At 44.5% G+C, this 19925-nt stretch overlaps 3 protein-coding genes and 1 long non-coding RNA gene across 9 annotated transcripts in view; 2 read left to right on the top strand and 2 right to left on the bottom strand.

The window, feature by feature from the left end:
- chrnd (cholinergic receptor, nicotinic, delta (muscle)) overlaps positions 1-19925 on the top strand; it is a 21320-nt gene continuing 1395 nt past the window's right edge. The window contains exons 1-12 of one of the 5 annotated variants that reach the window (XM_037280263.1): positions 1-180; positions 782-927; positions 1001-1045; positions 1131-1240; positions 1409-1564; positions 9222-9334; positions 9428-9628; positions 9712-9823; positions 9902-10016; positions 10596-10806; positions 10932-11050; positions 11226-11426. In XM_037280263.1, coding sequence (XP_037136158.1) covers positions 138-180; positions 782-927; positions 1001-1045; positions 1131-1240; positions 1409-1564; positions 9222-9334; positions 9428-9628; positions 9712-9823; positions 9902-10016; positions 10596-10806; positions 10932-11050; positions 11226-11408 — 1554 coding nt within the window. In that variant the 5' untranslated portion in view covers positions 1-137 and the 3' untranslated portion in view covers positions 11409-11426. Of the gene's footprint in view, positions 181-781; positions 928-1000; positions 1046-1130; positions 1241-1408; positions 1565-9221; positions 9335-9427; positions 9629-9711; positions 9824-9901; positions 10017-10595; positions 10807-10931; positions 11051-11225; positions 11745-19925 lie in introns of those variants that run through there. The other 4 variants (XM_037280261.1, XM_037280262.1, XM_037280260.1 and 1 more) reach the window with 4 other exon arrangements.
- On the bottom strand, positions 15464-17595 carry LOC119139521 (V-set domain-containing T-cell activation inhibitor 1-like). The gene is made up of 6 exons (XM_037280314.1): positions 17457-17595; positions 16978-17304; positions 16558-16830; positions 16168-16473; positions 16004-16099; positions 15464-15944 (listed from the first exon to the last, which is right to left on the bottom strand). Exons 1-6 carry the CDS (start codon positions 17533-17535, stop codon positions 15910-15912), a joined length of 1116 nt encoding a protein of 371 aa, XP_037136209.1. The 5' UTR covers positions 17536-17595; the 3' UTR covers positions 15464-15909.
- On the bottom strand, positions 18036-19529 carry LOC119139575. Its single transcript, XR_005101383.1, has 2 exons — positions 19152-19529; positions 18036-18472 (listed from the first exon to the last, which is right to left on the bottom strand). It is a non-coding gene; the product is annotated as an uncharacterized LOC119139575 (long non-coding RNA).
- Positions 18133-19925, top strand: part of LOC119139461 (LIM zinc-binding domain-containing Nebulette-like) — a 17379-nt gene continuing 15586 nt past the window's right edge. The window contains exons 1-2 of one of the 2 annotated variants that reach the window (XM_037280144.1): positions 18133-18440; positions 19824-19918. In XM_037280144.1, coding sequence (XP_037136039.1) covers positions 18372-18440; positions 19824-19918 — 164 coding nt within the window. In that variant the 5' untranslated portion in view covers positions 18133-18371. The remainder of the gene's footprint in view (positions 18441-19823; positions 19919-19925) is intronic. The other variant, XM_037280146.1, reaches the window with a different exon arrangement.

Below are 19925 nucleotides of genomic sequence, written 5' to 3' on the forward strand. Positions count from 1 at the left end.
ACCAAGTGCTGGCTGCTGCTTTCTATTTTCTGCCGCGTCTGTTTCTGCAGCTGCTGATTGTCAATCAAAGGCACTTTGGCAGAAGGTCAGAAAGAAGACAGACGGACAAGGTCTTTCCGACAAAACTCCAACTCAACATGAAGCTCTTTGCTGTGTTCCTGCTCTCGTTGCTCTGGCCTGGTTAGTTTTCTTTTGTCTTCTTTTAAATTGCTCTATCATCGTCAAAATCAGTAGGGACTTCCTGGTTACGCTGTAGCAGCTAGTATGTGTGTTAAGTTGTTTTTTTTTTTAGTCCTCTAAGTATCGCATTGATGCAAATATTGGTCAAATTATGTCTCATTTAGTGAAGTCTGCATTTTGAATCCTGGGCTATCAGCCTGATTAATCCAGATTTGATTCAAATTAACTCACAGTGTAAAGATGAGTTCAATGTTCAGATGTGGCACTTTAAGACAGTTCAACAAATTTATGTTGAGGTGTTTGTTGTTTATTTGGCAAATATCTGCAGCTTGGTGGAGGTTTGTGTGTCGGGCATTTGAGGTTAGCGAGTAGGAAGCAGCTGTCGCGTGGAATTGGATCGCTTGAACGTGCTGGAGGCTCTTTGTGTACACCAGTGCTTCTCAAACTGGGAGTCCACAAAAAAAAAAAAAAAAAATTGAAATGCATGCTCCGTACTTAGGGATTTGGGTGCCATTGAGATGTCTAAGTTGTGTTACTCAAATTTGTTGTTTTTCTACGTGTTACTATATATTGACGCTAACCTTGACGTGCGTGTGCCTAGTGTGCTGGTGCCGGAACGAGGAAGAGCGCCTGATCAACTACCTGTTAAAGGAGCGCAACTACAACAAGGAACTGCGTCCCGTGGAGAGACAACATGACGTGGTTGATGTCTACCTCGCACTCACGCTCTCAAACCTCATCTCTTTGGTAGGAAAAAAGCAATTTGATGTCAAGTTGGATGTTTTTTTTTTTTTTTACTGTGTGTCGGCTCTCCTGCTAGAAAGAAGTGGACGAGACCCTGCTCACCAACGTCTGGATCGGCCACGTGAGTTCTTCTAGTAGAAGCACAGTTGCGCTGCTGCCCCGCGCACTCGCAAAACTTGCCGTCTTTTTGTGCGCGTTCACAACAGTCGTGGAAGGACTACCGGCTGTCGTGGAACACCAGCGAGTTTGACGGCATCAGTATGCTGCGCCTGCCGACCAACTTGGTGTGGCTGCCTGAGATCGTGCTGGAAAACAAGTGAGCATAAGCACTCATTTGATTGATCGTTCCGGCCTCCACTTACCCAAAAAGTAGGAGATAAGTTTGGAATCATTCACACACTCCCGACATTTAGATGCACTATAGGAAAAAATACCTCTCTACAGTAGTTCTTAAGGAGTCTGTCCCCTTTTCCTCCTCGCCTAGTAACGACGCCCAGTTTCAGGTGGCCTACTATTGCAACGTGTTGGTTACCAACGAAGGGGAGTGCAGCTGGTTACCACCCGCCATCTTCCGCTCGTCCTGCTCTATCAACGTCAACTATTTCCCCTTCGACTGGCAGAATTGCACCCTCAAGTTCACGTGAGATTCCTCATTGATTTTTTTTTTGTTAATGGTAAACCCAGCTTCATCCCTTGTGTGCAAACTGACCACCCCTACAATAAGTGAAAATAGATATTTAAAAATGTTGCACCATCTAGTGGCTGACAGTGGAATTACACTCGAAATACTGCAAGAACAACAAAGTTGATAGACGGTTGTTAGGGTGGTGCTCACTCTAACTTATTTTGCAAGAACCACACAGTAGACAAGCAAGTCATTTTAGACACCTGCAAGTGGAGAGTCCATTCATAGCTGTGCTTACAGCGATGGTCGAATGGAGGTCTGACTCAGGCCTCATCAGGTACATATTTATTGGGAGGAACAGAGTGGGGTTGAAAGTGGGGGTGTGGGAACACAGGATGGGGTGAAGCCGCTCCCCTGCTGATCAAAGCATAGCAGGGGGCCTTTTACGACTTTGTGTAAACAAAGCAACTTTGATTGCTTCCTCTGCAGCTAGTCAATCAGGTGAGAAGATCTTAGCACTTTGGTCTACTACTTTTGTTAAGACAGGACAAGCTAGGTAAATTATTACAGGTTACATTCCAACATAATCATACGATGAAGATATTCTGCAAACCCTAACATATCCCTCCTGTTTTATCATATGATTGTCAACCCCGATCAATCAAACATGAGTAAGAAATTACAATGACAGCAATAACTCCCAGTGAAGATGAGGTTTTCTCCTCAATACTCCAGTCCAAATTTTGTGTGTAACTGAAAAAACCTGCGGCCAGATTAAATGCAGGAAAAAGGTTACACGGTCCCTCTGCCTTAGGCGACCAGAATATTATCAATAACAACAGTTCAAGAAAAACATCGCTCGTGATTGTTCAGCCGTTGGGGGCTTGGCACGCCCACTGGTGGAGGGTGAGCACAATTCCCACCCCCTTCGCAGCTCTGCTCCGTCCGGGGAGAACTTGGAAATATCTGCTGCGTGGTCATTGTCTTCAGTGGCTCAGGGTGGACTACCTGGCCACCAAGGGGGAAGAGGATTATTCTGCCTCTGTATGAACTGGGGGCGGGGACGCTGTCGATTGGCGGATCTGGTTCCTCGCAGGAACCCTTCACTGGGGCGCACTGGGACAGATGATACCACGTATCTCCTTTGCCGGCCAGCCGGACGGCATGTGAGATGCGCTCCACCAATTTATAGGGTCCAGTCCACGCAGGCTCCGTCCCCCTCCTTCTTGGGACCTTCAGCCAGAACGTTGGGGTGATCTGGACCCCGGTCTTTGCTTCCGTATCCGCAGTAGTTTGCTGAGCAAATCCCTATCTGGATCCGCCACCGAAAGAACAGCAGCACGTCCGGAAAAACAGCAAAAAACAGCACCTTTTCTGCAACCTTTGCAGTAGTCATTTGAGATGTTTCTTCTGCTCCTCTCATCACTGTTTTGGTTGCCCTGGTTACAGAGGCGTTGCTACATTCATTGTCGGCCCGTGACCCCCGCAGAATTTGTCCTCTTCCTCAACCAGCTGTTCCTCTCTCCTGGTTGGCTGACTTGTCCTCGTGTGGGATCAGATAACTTGAATTGCTGCTTTCCTGTGGAACAATGCAACTAAACCTTTGCTAGACTTTATCTACTTGGTAAATTAACACACAATAATAATAAGTAACTTGTCCCAAACATTTCAACACACATTTGCACAATTTTTACACTACCAAAAACAACCACTTCCCTTGATTTCCAGCTGTCGGATCACAAGTATGAGCACAAATATGTTTACACCAAAAAAGGATAAATGTTGCGACATCATCATTCGAAAATACACAGATCTGGGAAAAAGTCTGTAAACTCAAGTGCAAAACTTGCATCATCATCAACGTTATCATCAACATGCTGGCATTCAGACATTAGGCATACCCGGGCCATCTTGTCGTCCATGGGCGATATTGCTGTCGTGATGAGACGATTAAACAGAGCACGGAGACATGGAATACAACAACATCCACACAAGGTGAGTATAGCAGTAATTGAGGACACAAGGGCTTTATACTTCCCAAAAGCAGTCATCCACTTGTAGTGCTCTTTCGTCCTCGTGTTGAGGGATTGCAAGCTTGCAATCGCCTTCGTCAGGCTCCCATCAGGGGCGGTGTCGTTCTGGATGAAGGTGCAGCATTGTTCTCTGAACATTGCGCAGACCCTTCCTTTCTCAGACAACAACATAACAAGAGCATTCCGGTTCTGGATTGACATTAGGGAAGGCGTGGCTAGCTGTTCGTGCACTGCCTCAAGTCCCGCTTGCGTCCGTTTGCCCAATTTCCGCATGTTGCAATGGATGTAATTTAACCTGTCAACGCTCTTGTTCATCGTACACCAGCAGCAAATGGAGGACCCCCATCCCGCTGCAATTTGGTTAATTAATTCTTATTAATCAGGAACTCCTCTGGGGACTCTAATTGCATCAATTTCAGTCAGATCATCGTCGCCTCTCAAATTTAAAGACATTATGTTTTTGTTTTTTCCAGCTTTTTCCCAGATCTTGGCATGTCGGTACATATAAAATTTTGGTTGACTACATTCTCTAAAAGCAATGGTTTCTTTTCTTATTCTTTTTTTTTTTTTTTTTTTTTTTTTTCAACGGATATTATATAGAACACTCATTTCACAATCAGTAGATGTGACAGATTTCACACAATCTTTTGTCAATGGCAACAGTACAACATAAAGAATCGGTCGTAAACCCATACATATGACATTCATTATTATTTCTGTCTTTGCAACTCTTGTAGTCGATTTTATTGCCCTTTTGAACTGGGCAGACAGGAGTGTTTGCGAGAAGAGTTTGAGCACTTCCTAATGATTCCCCCTAACCAAAGACCATTTATGACAGGGGCTATCCCATTCATTGCCTCCTGTTTTGTAGGAGATCCTCTGGTCTTGGTCGGATCTGGGCTGGGGGAATGGATGTTAAGTCCTGTAGCAAATGGTTCCTTTGATCAGTCAAACAAACGCTGATTAGCCAGGGAAGCGCATAAGCGCGTGCCCTTCCAAACACATACACCACTTCCTCACAGCTTCTTTAGTCATTTGTCAATCATCTTCCAATTGTTTACAGCAAAAGTTTGAAAAGCTTGAGAAAATTTTAACTTAATAGTATGACGCCAAATGTATTAGAGAATCCATATGTCGTAAAGTGTTGTATTTTCACTATCTTTCACTATCTGTCCTATTCACTCCCCCCTTCTGAGGCTTGACAACGCCCATGCCTCACACCTCGACAAACTTTTTCGGGAGAATGTGTTCTATACTACATATGAGCCCATCATTTAATTTGACTTTCTTTCCAAAACGCTTCTCAATTACCCAGTTCACACATCTTCTGCATGTGTTACTGGTTCTCCTGTTTTTTCTCTAGTTAATTATCACTCCAAAAGCAACCTTTTCTGGTCTTTTTTTTCTTTTTTTTTTTCTTTTTTCTTAGCATTTAACTTACTCAAAATCACTCTTTCCTCAAAGTCGCTCAACTAATTGTCCATAGTAGTCTCCAACAACAACCATTCAACCTGTATTTTCCTTTCAGTCAGGCATTCAGTCATCAATGCTCAATTGTATCTCACACACAGTCTCCAAAAAGGAGTCTTTCCATCACATCGGTCCCAATTCATCCAAGCTCACCACACAACATTCACATACCATTGTCAACTCAAGGTTCCGATAGAACAATCCACCAATCCAAAAAAAAACTCAACACAAAAAAAAACTGCTGACAAACTTATCCGAATTTTTTTTTTTTCTTTGTCATTAAATGTGAAGAACACAATCTCTCAGATTCAGCTCGCATATGGAAGTTTGTATAATCTTATAACACAACCAGTCAATTATTTCTATTAAATGTAGCATTGCAATGTCTTAAATTCACAATTTTGATTCTTCCAATATCTGAAAGCATGTTCTGTCGTTCCTTACTTAACATGCACTAGTGTGGATCAGTTTCTGCTCGCAAACAGATTTCCCTCTTTTCCTCTCATTTTTATCTTTCAAAATCGTTTCTGTTTTGCGGTGCGAATCAGATAGACTACAGACTAATAAATTCTTTAGTGCACCTATATTAGCCAATTTCATCCATTTAAACATAACACTTACAACACACAGACAACACAAAAACAGCAGAGACACAGCTCACAAACAATACAAACAAACAACGCTGCGCAAACGTCATCCTCTATTTTGACGTTTTGGTGCTACTGTTTTTCCTTTTTTAATTTATTTATTTATTTATTTTTTCCTCAGTGCCTTTTATCCTTCGTGCAACTATTGTCACACCTTCCTTAAGCATCACCCTGCTTCAATTCCACTTGCTACCACGCCCTCAGCACACCCCTGGAGTGGGTACGACCCCACTCCGCGCGCAGCCACAGCAAGGGAAGCAAGAGGGGGGGCCCGGCATTTTCATACTGATTTATCCCAGCCTGGCCAGTACTGGGACAATCAATGCCGTCGTCCCCCACCCGCGCCAACCCAGCAAATAGCTACCCGCAGAGCCCAGAGCCCAACACCTACATCAGTCTCCCCCCAATCACATTACAATATCAATCACCCCACACACCTTCCAACATCCGTGGAGACAATGGAACAGAACATGTGCAACACCACAGGACCACCACCGGCTCCTACAGCCTTTTCACACCACAACACCATCCTCCCCCCTCCACAGTCCAGTCTCAGTGGAGACAATGGAAGGCAGGAAGGCACAGGTGAGACACTGGAGGAGCAAGCTCCTGCGGTCCTTCCGCAAACCAATTACAACAAACAACAAAAGCCCAAATCACTTATGTCTGTTCGGGAGGATCACGACGGCCAAATTTTACAAATGACAACCCACAAGACGCAGGTCTTGGAACCACATCGACGACCGCCAAACGCAAATGCCGGGTCAAGGAATGTCTCTATATTAGCATGAGCGGTCAAAAAAGGGGGGGGGGGGCTTGTCATGCTGAAAACTTGGCCTTTCCTCTGCCCCTTCCTCCACCCTTTGATTGGTATTGTTTCTTTCTAAAACACTCTTTTGACCAGTGTCCACGTTTCCCACAGTTCCAACAGTTGTCAGAATCTGACGGGGGTTCTGAATTATATGGCGGCCTGCGACCTTGCTGGCCTCTACCTCCTCTGGCCCGCTGGGACCCATGGAAGAAGACCGTTGTATCTTCATCTAGGTCACCATCATCATCATTGCCTAGATGAAATACATTGCCTCTTTTGATCACTTTTTCAGCATGTCTGGCCCATTGCATAGTTGTTGTCACACTTGCAATATCTACTTCCACCAAATGTTTCCTCACCCAGTTGCCTATTTCAGGGCGGAAATTAGTAAGGAGCGCATTTTTAAGTTGTTGCTGATAAGCACTCTCAGCTGCATCATTGAATGGGATGCCACTATGCACCCTGAATTCCTTTTCAAATCTTAAGCGAAAATCATCAGTATCTTCCCCAGGCTTCTGTTTTATTCCTGCCAAGTGACCATAATTCGCTCGTCTTCGAAGTATAGTTCTCACTCTTTGCACAAGATCATTCCATTGTGCTGCATACTCCCCTACCAATTGATTTCCCTCAACGGGATAGGGAAAAGGCCCTTGATTATTTCTACCTGCATAATGTCCCCTGACCTTTGCCCAGTCTTTTCCCAAAGAAGACATTGCAGCTTCTCCTGCTTCATGCCCATTCAGTCTATAGGAATGTATGATTCCAGCCATGTCTTCTGCCCATTTATCTGGGTCTTCAGCAACAGGGGTAACCCCTTCAACTGCTCTTCTTGCCTCTTCCAATGTCCATGGCCGAAAAACATATGTATGTGGAGGTTGGCCTTCCCATACAATAGGGTTTGGCTCCTGTATCATTGGGCACACATCAACATTGTCCAAATTCTGGGAAAATCTAGCAGCAGTGGTCAAACCTCTTGTTTGTACAGGACTTCTAGTAATGTGACCCTGACCTTTTTTCCTGTTATATGGGGGAGGGTGCAGGTCTGCTAAACTTGGATACAAGTCTTGCATACGAGCGGACGGTCCCTCTTGCTCCTCTGCTTGAGCTGCACTTCCAGCAGCGGCTGGAGCCGTGGCCTCATTGTCTTCCGGCCTGACAAACATAGTCGCAGCCTCATCACTTTTCAACTTTCTATCTTTTGTCTTTTGGATTTGTTCTCTTCTCTCTTGTGAAGCTTTCAACCACAGTCTAGCACAATTCAACTCTCTCTCTTTTCTTTTCTTTTTCAGTCCCTTTGTTTTCCTATCTACACTCTCCTCCAAAACATCAACCACTATCTTCCACACTTCAATTTTCAACTTCCCTTCTACTCCATACTTTTTCTTCCACTTTGGCATGTATTGCATACAATTAAGAAATTTACTCGCCATGTACTTCTCATCTCCTTCAAGAGCTAGGGATTTACCGGTTTTATTTCCCATCTTAATTTGGTATTTTAGGTTTATACAATTTTATTTATTTGTTTATTTATTTCTTTTTTTTTTTTTTTTTTCTTTTCTTTGAGGATCCTCAATGCAGGTTTAAATTGACCTTCCACCAAATTCTCTTTGCAGTCAATTTATCCTACCAGTCGCACACTCAACCACACAAGTTTCTTATCCCTGCCTACGCGAAGTCCTCTTTTTTTTAAAAAAAAAAAAGAGCTGCTTCATCCGGAGAGGGGACTCTACAACACCCCTTCCTTCCCTGGGAACTAAGACAACAGTCCTGTTACCCAGCCCTGCCAACGCGAAGTTGTACCCCTTAGAACAGTGGTTGTCAAATGAGGGTACACGGAGGTACGTGATATTTTACAAAAATATATAAAACAGTTTGAAAACCACTGCTCCAGAAGAGCCACTTCATCCGGAGGGGGACTCTACAACACCCCCTCCTTCCACAAGACTTATTATCTTCTGTCTTGCCTATTTTTTAAGTTTTCCCTGTGCACTTTTTTCACAACAACACAATCACACAATTTTAGGGCTTTAACTTACTTGTCCCCTGGTTCATTACACTGCCGGATCCCGTCAATCCACCTCTGGCAGACGAAGGCAGACCTAAGATGCTGGCCCAGCGAAGAAATTCTCTTCCCAGGACTTTCTTTTCCCCTAAAGGACGCTGGCTTGTCGACAATGCAGCACGTCCTCTCCGTCAGCCAGATGGCGGGTATGAGGGATCCGGGTCACGGCACCAAAATGTTAGGGTGGTGCTCACTCTAACTTATTTTGCAAGAACCACACAGTAGACAAGCAAGTCATTTTAGACACCTGCAAGTGGAGAGTCCATTCATAGCTGTGCTTACAGCGATGGTCGAATGGAGGTCTGACTCAGGCCTCATCAGGTACATATTTATTGGGAGGAACAGAGTGGGGTTGAAAGTGGGGGTGTGGGAACACAGGATGGGGTGAAGCCGCTCCCCTGCTGATCAAAGCATAGCAGGGGGCCTTTTACGACTTTGTGTAAACAAAGCAACTTTGATTGCTTCCTCTGCAGCTAGTCAATCAGGTGAGAAGATCTTAGCACTTTGGTCTACTACTTTTGTTAAGACAGGACAAGCTAGGTAAATTATTACAGGTTACATTCCAACATAATCATACGATGAAGATATTCTGCAAACCCTAACAACGGTCTTTGTTGAGCTGCTGTGTGCATCTCCCACATCTTTGCAGCTCTCTGACGTACAATGCCAAAGAGATCCAAATGCTCCTGAGCACCGACGGCGACGATGACGGCAACACGTGGACGGTCGAGTGGATCATCATTGACCCGGCCAGCTGGACGGGTGAGCGCCTCGCACTCCGCGCGTGGTGGATCTGATTTTCTGTCGACGTGACGGATGGGCGCCTCGGGTCTCTCTCCTCTGATTGGCCGTCAGAGAACGGCGAGTGGGAGGTGATCCATCGCCCGGCCAAGAGGAACACATACAAACACATTCCCATGGAGAGCAACAAGCACCAAGACATCACCTTCTACCTCATCATCAAACGCAAGCCGCTCTTCTACATCGTCAACATCATCATCCCCTGCGTGCTCATCTCCTTTCTGGCCTCGCTCGTCTATTACCTGCCCGCAGACAGTCAGTCTACAATCCCACGCTCTTCACTGACATGTTCTTGGCCCCTTAAAATGTTGAATTGTTTGCATGTGCATGCACGCTAGGTGGCGAGAAGATGACTTTGTCCATCTCCGTGCTACTCGCTCAGTCTGTCTTCCTGCTGCTGATCTCTCAAAGGCTTCCGGAGACTTCCATCTCTGTTCCGCTTATTGTCAAGTGAGACACACACTCATTGTATGTGGTTTTTTTTTGTTAAGTTTTTTTTTAAATGTATTTAATTGTTGATGTTGCAAGGTACCTGATGTTCATCATGGTACTGGTGACAGTGGTGGTCTTGAACTGCGTGGTGGTCCTCAACCTGCACTTCAGGAGCCCAAGCACGCACATCATGTCCGAGTGGACTAAGAGGGTAACACACACACGCACATACACACGCACACACACTTGTGTTTGCATGACAGTCTAATACACAGGTGTCAAACTCAAGGGCCAGATACGGCCCGCCACATCATTTTATGTGGCGCGCGAAGACAAATTGTGCATCAAATTCGTGTGTCATTACTAAAATTGTCTTCACTTTTAATATCTTTTTTTTTTTTAAATATTTGACCACTTTTTACTCGTCTGATTTGAAAGAGTTATTTGTCAGTTTGTTTTGTAGCTTTTACTGTATATAATATGAGGTGCTCATACATATATTTGGGTTGACAGTCATAATGGCCCTCCGAAAGAAGCTATGACTACAATGCGGCCTGCGAAAACAATGAGTTTGACACCCCTGGTCTAATTCAGTAGTGTCCCCCTAGTGGCCAAGGCGGGAATCCCACTCGGCGCAGTACAGTGAAATCATTTGTGCTTTGTATTCTGTTTAATTAGGTTATCCCTTTTTTCTCTTTAAATTGCAAAATGAAGTGCCACTTTCCCTTCCTAAAAATACAAACCCACAGCTGCAACGTCTGTTGTAGTCCAATCAACGCATTTGTCACAGTTGTTCCTGGAACGTCTTCCCCGTCTCCTGCTCATGTCCCGGCCAGCCGAGTCTGAGCCGAACTGGGACGGCGGCATGCAGCGGCGCTCCAGCTCAGCGGGCTACATCGCGTCGGCAGAGGAGTACTACAGCGTAAAATCCCGCAGTGACTTAATGTTTGAGAAGCAGTCGGTGAGACACGGACTCATGACTCGGCCCACCCATGCCACAGGTATGCAAACGTACATGTTGGCCAATCACAAAAACAAACCAGCAAATGCCAACTTAGCCGGTCAACAGTTGATTTTTTTTTTTTTAACCTAGTCCTAATTTCTATAATTTATTTTTATCCCTCAGTGAAAAAGGTACAGGAGGATGGTGGAGCCACCGAGCAGCTGTATGGGGAAATCAAGCCGGCGGTGGACGGCGCAAACTACATCATCAAACACATGCGCAATAAGAATGACTACAATGAGGTGAGTGTGTCATCGTCATGTGTGGAAACACCATTTATCAAACTTTGCCTTCTCAGGCTGACACAGGTTCCCATTTAAATGAATGCCAAACAAAAACCACTCCGCGTCCAGAACAAAATTTCTATTTTGTGGTTGTAAATGAACAAAGGCATTTGACGTGTTGTCGTTATTTCAGGAGAAGGACAACTGGAGCGGCATCGCTCGCACTGTGGACCGGCTCTGCCTGTTCCTCATTACCCCAGTCATGACATTGGGCACCATCATCATCTTCCTTATGGGCCTCTACAACCACCCACCACCGCTGCCCTTCGATGGGGACACTCACAACTACAGGGAGGACAACGTGCGGCTGCTGTGAAGTGTGCGTGCACACACACACACACACACATATTCAACAAATATTCAGCTTTCTTTGACTTGTGTGGGGTTTTCCCCTTTTGTTTGAGGTGAAAAAAAATAAATAAAAAATATTTAAAAGAAATAATTTTAAAAATATTTTTTCTCACTGATCTACAATGCTAAGGACATGACTTTAGTCTCGCTGCCTCTCACAGATCAGTCTTGGTAGTACGGCAGCACTTTGATTTTCGGGGCGTGTGGCCAACTTGTTATTGGCATATAAGATCAAAAAAGAAAGTCAATTTTTATGTATTTTATTGTCTTGTTTCAATAAGTAGCAACATACATTTTTTTTTTTTTTTTTTTTACTGTCTATCAGCGTCTTTTATAGGGAGTCATACTCTTATGTAGCCTAAGCTCCATTTTTTTACATGTATGCTGAAATAGGATGTTCTTCCCTCATCATATTATTTAAATATTATCTCCCATTTGCAAAATTAGCAACTTTTTAATTCATGTAGCGTTGTTGTTGGATACAGAACGTAGTCCTTGGAAAATTGTAGCCCTTCCGCTCATAAAGTTAGCATACTTCTGTCTTAGGACACTAGACAGGAAGTCAAGGTTTAGCCTTTCAATGACTTTTTTGTCCGTGTCATTCTCTTTCTTGGCTTGGCTCTTGGAGTCGTCGTCTTCTGGTGTCTTCTGCGATTCGCGCAACATCCTCACTAAACAAAAGACCACAGCGCAGTCAGGATCCAATTAGCTGTCCCTTCCACATCATCGTTAGCTTAGCTTGGCTCACTCACTTTTCCAGACCAAGAATCCAATTATGGAGACAGACACGATCAGCAAGACACCGATCAAGATGATTATACCGATCAGCGTTGGAAGCTTTGAGTCTAGTGGGGGGTAGAACCGTGTTGGTATTGTTATTTGAACTGTCACTAATATTCCAAATGACAGAAACCCTGCAATGGGTCACAGGCGATGTAATCACCTGGTATGACAATGACATCCATCTGCGTGACGTAGGTCACTTGAGACGTCCGAACCTCACAGGTGTAAGTGCCCTGGTGGTCAAGAACTACATTGGGTAGCTTGAGGTGCCGCCAAGCAGAGCGTCCATCCATCACGTGGATCTTCCAGTCCTCCGAGAGCGTCAGGTGGCGCTGCATGCCACTCACCTTCATCGATAGGATGTGCTCCGAACGACGGAACCTCCAGATCAGGTCAAAGGTTTGGACCTGTGTGGGAAAACTACACGGAATCTTCACCTCGTAGCCGGACCGTGTTTGGATCGCATCTGCAAAGGAGATTTGAATGAGATTCTCCAAAAACTTCAAATGAGGAGGTCTGGATAAGGTCGTCTGTACCCTCTGTCCTGAACCGAGCTTTTTTGCTGTTCCTCTCGCCGGTGACCTCACATGTGAACTCCACGTGGATGCTTTCGGCCGCCTTCAGTTGCATGCAGCTCTCCACGTTATAGAGACTCGACTGCGTCTGCTCCACCTTTGTTTTCTTCTCAAAAAGCCAGTCGTCCATGGGGGGGTCTGTGGACCAGTCCAGCGTGGGGGGCGGGTAGACGCCGTCAACTCGGCAGAACACAGCCTTGTCTCTCAACTCCATGCGGACATCCTGGATTGGAGCTGACACCCAGACGACAACACATCAACACAACAGGTGCTCGAAGAGAAGGACGGGATCAGTCAGGAACTAATGAGGACAAATTTGAATGAGGACATTTGGACAAGGTTTAGAGAAGGATTGATGAGGAGGATATGAGGAGTTTGGTTTCGGATGGTAGGTCTCGTCTTGAGTGGGTTAAATTCAATCATTGGGAACTTTGAATGAGAGGGGTTTGAGAGTTTGGATGATTCTTATGTAAGAACCTTTGCATTAAGAGGACCCAAGTCAGAGAATGGATTTATAAGGGCCACTGGACATTCATGCATTCATTGTTTTCATGTCTTAACAAAGAAAAGTCATCGTAGTAGGCATCAAGTGGCACGTAATTCCATCAGCTGTAAACAGAGCAATGGAAGAAAATCTTAATCTCTTCCAAGGTTGAAAGCAGGGGCAGCAAGTACAAAGAGAAAAAGCAGTAGCCCCAAAATTGAACCCTGCGGCACCCCATAAGACAGCAAAATCTATCAGGACTCAGAACTAGCAAGACTTGAATGCAGTTTTTGTTTGCTAACATCTGCAATGCACACAAGAGTGTTTGTGGGCTCACCTTCCACATGGAGGTTGATGTAGAACTCTTGAGTGCCTTGAAGGGTTCCCACATAGCACTTGTAAATCCCTTCGTCTTCGACCAACAAGTCCTTGAGCAGCAGCGATGCATTCCCCACTGATATGTTTTCCTTAAACAACGACGTTCTTTCCCTGAAATGCATTCCTTGGTTTGCCATCTGATCGGTGTCGTAGTAGAAAGAATGAACCTGAACCACAATGCCCCCGGGGGGGTTGTGGATCCAGTGGATGACCAAGTCATCCCCAACATTGAAGCTAACCCCTAAAATGCAGCTCGCATTCCAACGACACGAAACATCACTGACTTCTGCAAAACATCGCCGCAGAGACGTTTGATTGAAGCCATTTGAATTAAATTGACAGTAAATATGTTTTTGGAGACAACAGTTATGAAGGTCCTGCTTACCTGCCCAGATCAGCTGCCATAGGAGGTGCTGGATCACCAAACCCACCACAAACCTCGTCTTCATCGTGACTGTGACTTGCTTATTGGCAAAGCTGACTGGCAAGGAATGCATGTCGACTGACAGCATTCCTTTTGTTTTTGGTTTTGCTTTTGACATGTACACACACACACCCACACAATTATTTTTCTTTTACTTATTTCTTTCTTGTCAACTTCAATCTGATCATATACATTTCAATCTACAAATTTCAATGGAAGTATTTATGTATGGGTTATGTAGTCCTTTTCCAAAGCTAAATTGATTTTTTTTTAAAATACCAGCAACAAAACAGGAAAGAGATAGTCATTATGAAAACATTATTTTTTTTTATTTTCAACCAAATATGTTCAAATGTGCTAACAAAGCGTAGCTTTAGGAGCTTTAGCAGTGAAGGAATGGGGTCGAAATACAAAAAGTCCTGCCTAGCTACAAAAACAGATATGATCAAACCTCATTGAATAAAGTACATAAGCAGACAAGTATATTCACATATTAAATCAATAAAAGAAAAATTTTAAGCATATAATTATACCTGCACACCAAATCAATAAAGGAGACATAACTAGACATTTTTGATAGGGGGTAATGACAAAGGTTTTTATAACTTTATGATCTGATATGTATTTCTGAGCACTTTGGAATAACAAATGTTTTTTGATATATTGCCTGAATAGCTTAATGACCCTTAAGGAACTGTTTAATGCATTCCTGATGATTTTCTAAATCACGGACACTGCCAAAGTCATCTAAAAATGTTCAGTACTTGATTGTATCTTATGTTTTGACTAATGCTAGACGCCAGTTTTAGATTACTACTGAACGTTCTGGACAGAGGGAAACATTTTGCCTAACAAAGAAAAGATATGGTTGGAAGCATGATTAAACTACGAATATGACAAACAAACAAAAACATGGTAAGTGGTGAGTACAAACTTTGCATAGTCAGGGAACATTAATAAATTGATGATGTCACAGCCAAAAGCTCACATAATTCCGTACAAAATGACAAAATTGAAAGAATGATGAATGGGGGTGTGCGACAGTGGGCGAAGTGGATGTATGTGCAAGAATGGTTTACAGGAAGGACACTTGGAGATAAAACCGGTAGAGGTGCCAGAGGGAGACAGCCAAGAACCCGGCCAAAGATGATCGTCAAGGCTGAAAGACTGAAAGGAAAACAACAGCCCCCACATTGAATCGTCCATAATCAGCACCCAACCAGCTCTCACCGAACCAGCACCCACTCCCATGGAATCAAACTCTCCTGTGAATTTGCCCCACCCCAAAGACTCATCACCTATCAAACTCAGCCAACACCGGCATGTGCAACTGAATATAAGCTGAGCAAAGAACCTAGAACGTTGCCTTTTCTGAATGGAGACTTTCTGCTCTTGAGCATGGTCGCACGAATGGCCCAGCGCTGTATTGTACTTTCCTGAAAACAGAGCTTTCTTAACAAGAATTGTGATTGAACTCAACCAACCTGTGTAAGTCTAAATTTTGTTTCGGTGTCTTAGCCTTTTCCTGAAACCGAAGAAATAAAACGAGCACGCGGTGAGTAAATTGGATAACAGGTGATTGGCTATGGCTTTTGCCGTGAGGCGCGGAGAGCGCCCTTCCCAAATTGTGGACCAAAAATCCAACAGCAGCTTTAGCAGCTTTAGCAGCTTTAGCAGCTTTAGCAGCTGTATCAGCGGAACTGAGTTCTTGAGTCGTCATCACCCCCCCTCCCTTGAAAAAAGATATTTTTAATTGAAGTACACATGTTCAAAAATCAGACCCGGATATATTTGTTCTTGTTGAGTTGTTTTTATCCTCCTCCTACATTGGTTGCATCTTCTGATTGAGTTTCCCAACTGGAGAAGAGACAACAACTCCGTCATAATCTGCTTTGGCTCATTTCGTTTTATTTTACCTTTAAAGCCGAGAATGCCAAGGCTGCCGAAGGACACCGACATCAGAAATCCCAATACTCCGAGGGTGACGTAAACCGCCAGCAGAGGATTTGAATCTGATGAAGGGATTTGCGGATGTTGATAACTCACAATTCTCAAACCTTTTACAGGGTGGTGCAATTACCTGGTATGACGATGACATCCGTCTGCGTGATGTAAGTGACTTGAGACGTTCGCACCTCGCACGTGTAGGTGCCCTGATGGTCGGGCACCACGTTGGGCAGCTTGAGGTGCCGCCAAGCCGATCGTCCGTCCAGCACGTGGATTTTCCAGTCCTTCGAGATCGTCAGGTGGTGATGCATGCCGCTCACGTTCATGGATAGGATGTGCTCCGAAAAATGGATCCTCCAGATCAAGTCGAATGTATCCACGTCGCCCGGGAAACTGCACGGAATCTTGATCTCACTGTGCGACGAAGTTTGGATGGGAGCTGCGAGAAGAGGTTTGGTTGAGAAGATTTGAAGTGGACCTTTCTCTGGTGTTTGCGGGAAGATTCGGATCGAGTCTTGTGTACCTTCTTGCTTGAAGCGAGCTCTTCTGGTGTTCATTTCATTGCTGACGTCACATATGAACTCCAGGTTGATGCTTTCGGCCGCCTTCAGTGGCACCCAGCTCTCCACCTCATAGAAACCAAGTTGCGTCTGTTCCATCTTCGTCTTATTGTAGAAGAGCCCGTCGCCCGTCGGAGGGTCTGTGGACCAGACGAGCGTGGGCTCCGGGTAGATGCCATCAGCCCGGCAGAACACGGCCTCGTCGTTCAACTCCATGCTGATATCCTGGACCGGCGCTGACACCCAAACAACAACACCAGCAGCGTGTCAGCAACAACAGCAATGAAACCATTTTGATTTGATTTCAAGGACGCCAGGATAAAAAGATTTGAGCAGACTGTTTCTGAGAAGACCCTTGAGTGACCTCCCCAAACAAGACGCACCTTTGACATTCAGGACAATGATGCCCGACTCCTCCGAGCCGAGTCGCTTCATGGTGATGCAGAAGTATTTCCCTTGGTCTTGCGGTGTGACGTTCCTGAGAACCAATGTGGCGTTTCCCTCCAGGACATGATCGGCAAAAAGACTAGTCCTGTTCATGTAGCGGGCCACCGCTGAGTTATGTCCCACCACGAAACTTGTGTTCCCGTAGCGTGTGCAACTGACTACCGCCTTCTTACGGTACCACATGATCCGAGCCCCTTGCCCATCAGAACTGAAGTTACAGGGAAGAATGCACTCGGAGGACGCCAGGCAGGTCACGTTCAACTCTGGTGAATGGTCAAGTACAAAAAATGTACACCGTTAGGAAAAAGACATTTATTGACAAACAGCAAATGAGTCAGTCACATGTAGTAACGCAAAAATACGAGTTGGAAGCTAAGAGAAAGGCCAAAGCTAAAAGAATCCAGCCCACACTCACGTTCGGTCCCAGAACAATGGGAAAAGCTCCACAGAAGAATAGCAAGAGAGCACAAAAAAACGTGTATCGTCGCCATCATTTTTTTGTTTTGTTGCTCACTTTCGGTTTTGTGTGGATAAACAGGATCGACAGCTACCTCCCATTGAATGTCTTAATCACATGCCAGTGACTTTATGACAAGCCAATAGAAAGAGACATGACTTCAACTTAGGGTTCATATTCTATAGTGTAGAACTGCTGGTATTGCCTTGCATGTGCAAATCATACATATTGCCATGAACATTGATGTAATGTAGGCCAAATGCTAGAAAAAGACATTTTTATATAGGAGATATATTATAGGAGATAATTGTTAACAACACGTGAACAATCCTGGATGTGTTTGATGACCAAGTTCAATCGACTTCAATTTCACTTTGTGTGCAAACGTTAGCTACAGGCTAGCTGGCTGTACATTCGGTGATGGAATGCCCCTACTAGCTTAGTATGGCCGTGGGCAGGGAGCACGTATGTGCATAGAAGGGGCAAGAACAAAGAAAGGAGGTCTCTTGTGAGTATGAACTTATTTCATATTTTTTATTTACAATATTGATTGCGAACTGCTGCGTTGTGAGTTGTTTGGACGCCATCAATTGGAAGAAGGAAATTAAAAAAAAAGCCTCTCTTTTTTTACTTTCAAGGAAGCGGGTCGGGAGGAAGCCGTTCTCGCGTTTCCGGTGGCTGTGAAGTGCTGCGAGCTTGTCGCACTCTGCGGCGCTCACTGTCGGGACTGCTCTTGTGCTCCACGAGTTGTTCACTTGGTCCAGCACAAATCTGCCGAGCAGCTTCCACTCCGGAGCCTCTGCTCCAGCGTCCTCTGTGGCGACTTCATCAGCCTCAGGACCCCAACATTGGACACCCACCCGAATCGCGAGGATGAACCCCCAGTGTGCCCGCTGCGGGAAGGTTGTTTACCCCACAGAGAAAGTCAGCTGCCTGGACAAGGTGGGCACTTTTCCTCCATCACTCGGCTTATTCTTCGAATAAATAGATTTACAGATATTAACTAATTAAATGCAACAGGACAATGTTAGTTTTTATTTGCACAGTGCATCATCAGTACCCCCCCCAAAAAAGTCCAAATTTCTCTACAAGTTCTTAAATGGGTTTTACGAGCTTTAGGTATCTATAAACATGGTGAAATAAATGTTACATATTTATGGATTGGTTAAAGCCATATAAGCAATGTTCTGTACATTAAACTGTGTTTTTAAATCGAACTGAATAAATAATTGGATGTTTAAGTATCATAATATTATGCAGTACATGTATCATACAAACGTTTTCCCTCTCATGTCTACTTTCTCCCAAATCATAAAAAACGTTCTTTTCAAACGTTAAACCTTTTTGCTCTCTTCTAACTGCTTATGTACTTACAAGTTATCAGCTGATCAAGATTATTAGACAATCCTTAACAACGTGCTGCCGCAGCACACACGCACGGGCCGTTCCACCGAATGGGTGCCATTTGCTTAACTAAACATAAAACAAATAGCGACTTACATGGTGTGTATTTAAAACAAACAGATTAATGCTAACATAAAGGGAACCACTGTAGATGGGCTAACTGACGCCATTTATAAGATGGCGATGTAACTCATTAGTCAATGGAGACGTGAAGCAACACATATAGACAGACAATATAACAATACTCACAGGCATGTATTCTTTATCCTCTGTGAAGCTAGCTGCTAGACCATACTGCTGGGGAGTTGACATCAACTCTATCTGAAAGTCTACCTGCATAAATGTACAACTCTGCCCCCAGGTGGCCAAGGCGTGATTAAAAAAAATATATATATTGAGCGTCACATACATAAATGATGGCGTGCAGCGTAATGTCGATAAATTATTAAAACCTCATCAAGCGTCTGCTGTGTGCGGCATCGGGTGACAGCCACAAGATCGGGGTGGCGACCAATCGTTTAGCATGTCCAAATCTCAATCGAGGGGAGGAAATTAGGTAGTCTTGTAATACCACATTGCACCTCCGGAAGTGATGGTGAGTCAGTCAAACTATAAACAAGCTGCTTGTTTGACTCATCAGCTGCTGCTCAGCCTGTTGTCATGACAACAAGCTGAGTTGAGTCTTTATTTGGGGGGGGGGGGGGAATTCAACTTTTGCTCCTAACCTTGCAATGACGTGAATTTTTCATAAAAATATGCGTCAGACCTCTAATGGCGCTTGAATCAGACTTTGAATAGCCCTGCTCAGAAATGCTCTGTGTATGGAGATTGGCACGCACACAGGAAGGGAAAAATTGGAGAAGTAAATGCGTGTTTCTAAACAATATGTGTGTGTGTTTGTGTGTGTGTGTGTGTGTGTAGAACTGGCACAAAGGCTGCTTCCACTGCGAGGTTTGCAAGATGACCCTCAACATGAAGAACTACAAAGGTTACGACAAGAAGCCCTACTGCAACGCGTGAGTC

Source organism: Syngnathus acus, chromosome 20, assembly GCF_901709675.1.
Source record: "Syngnathus acus chromosome 20, fSynAcu1.2, whole genome shotgun sequence".
Classification (NCBI taxonomy): Eukaryota; Metazoa; Chordata; class Actinopteri; order Syngnathiformes; family Syngnathidae; genus Syngnathus; species Syngnathus acus.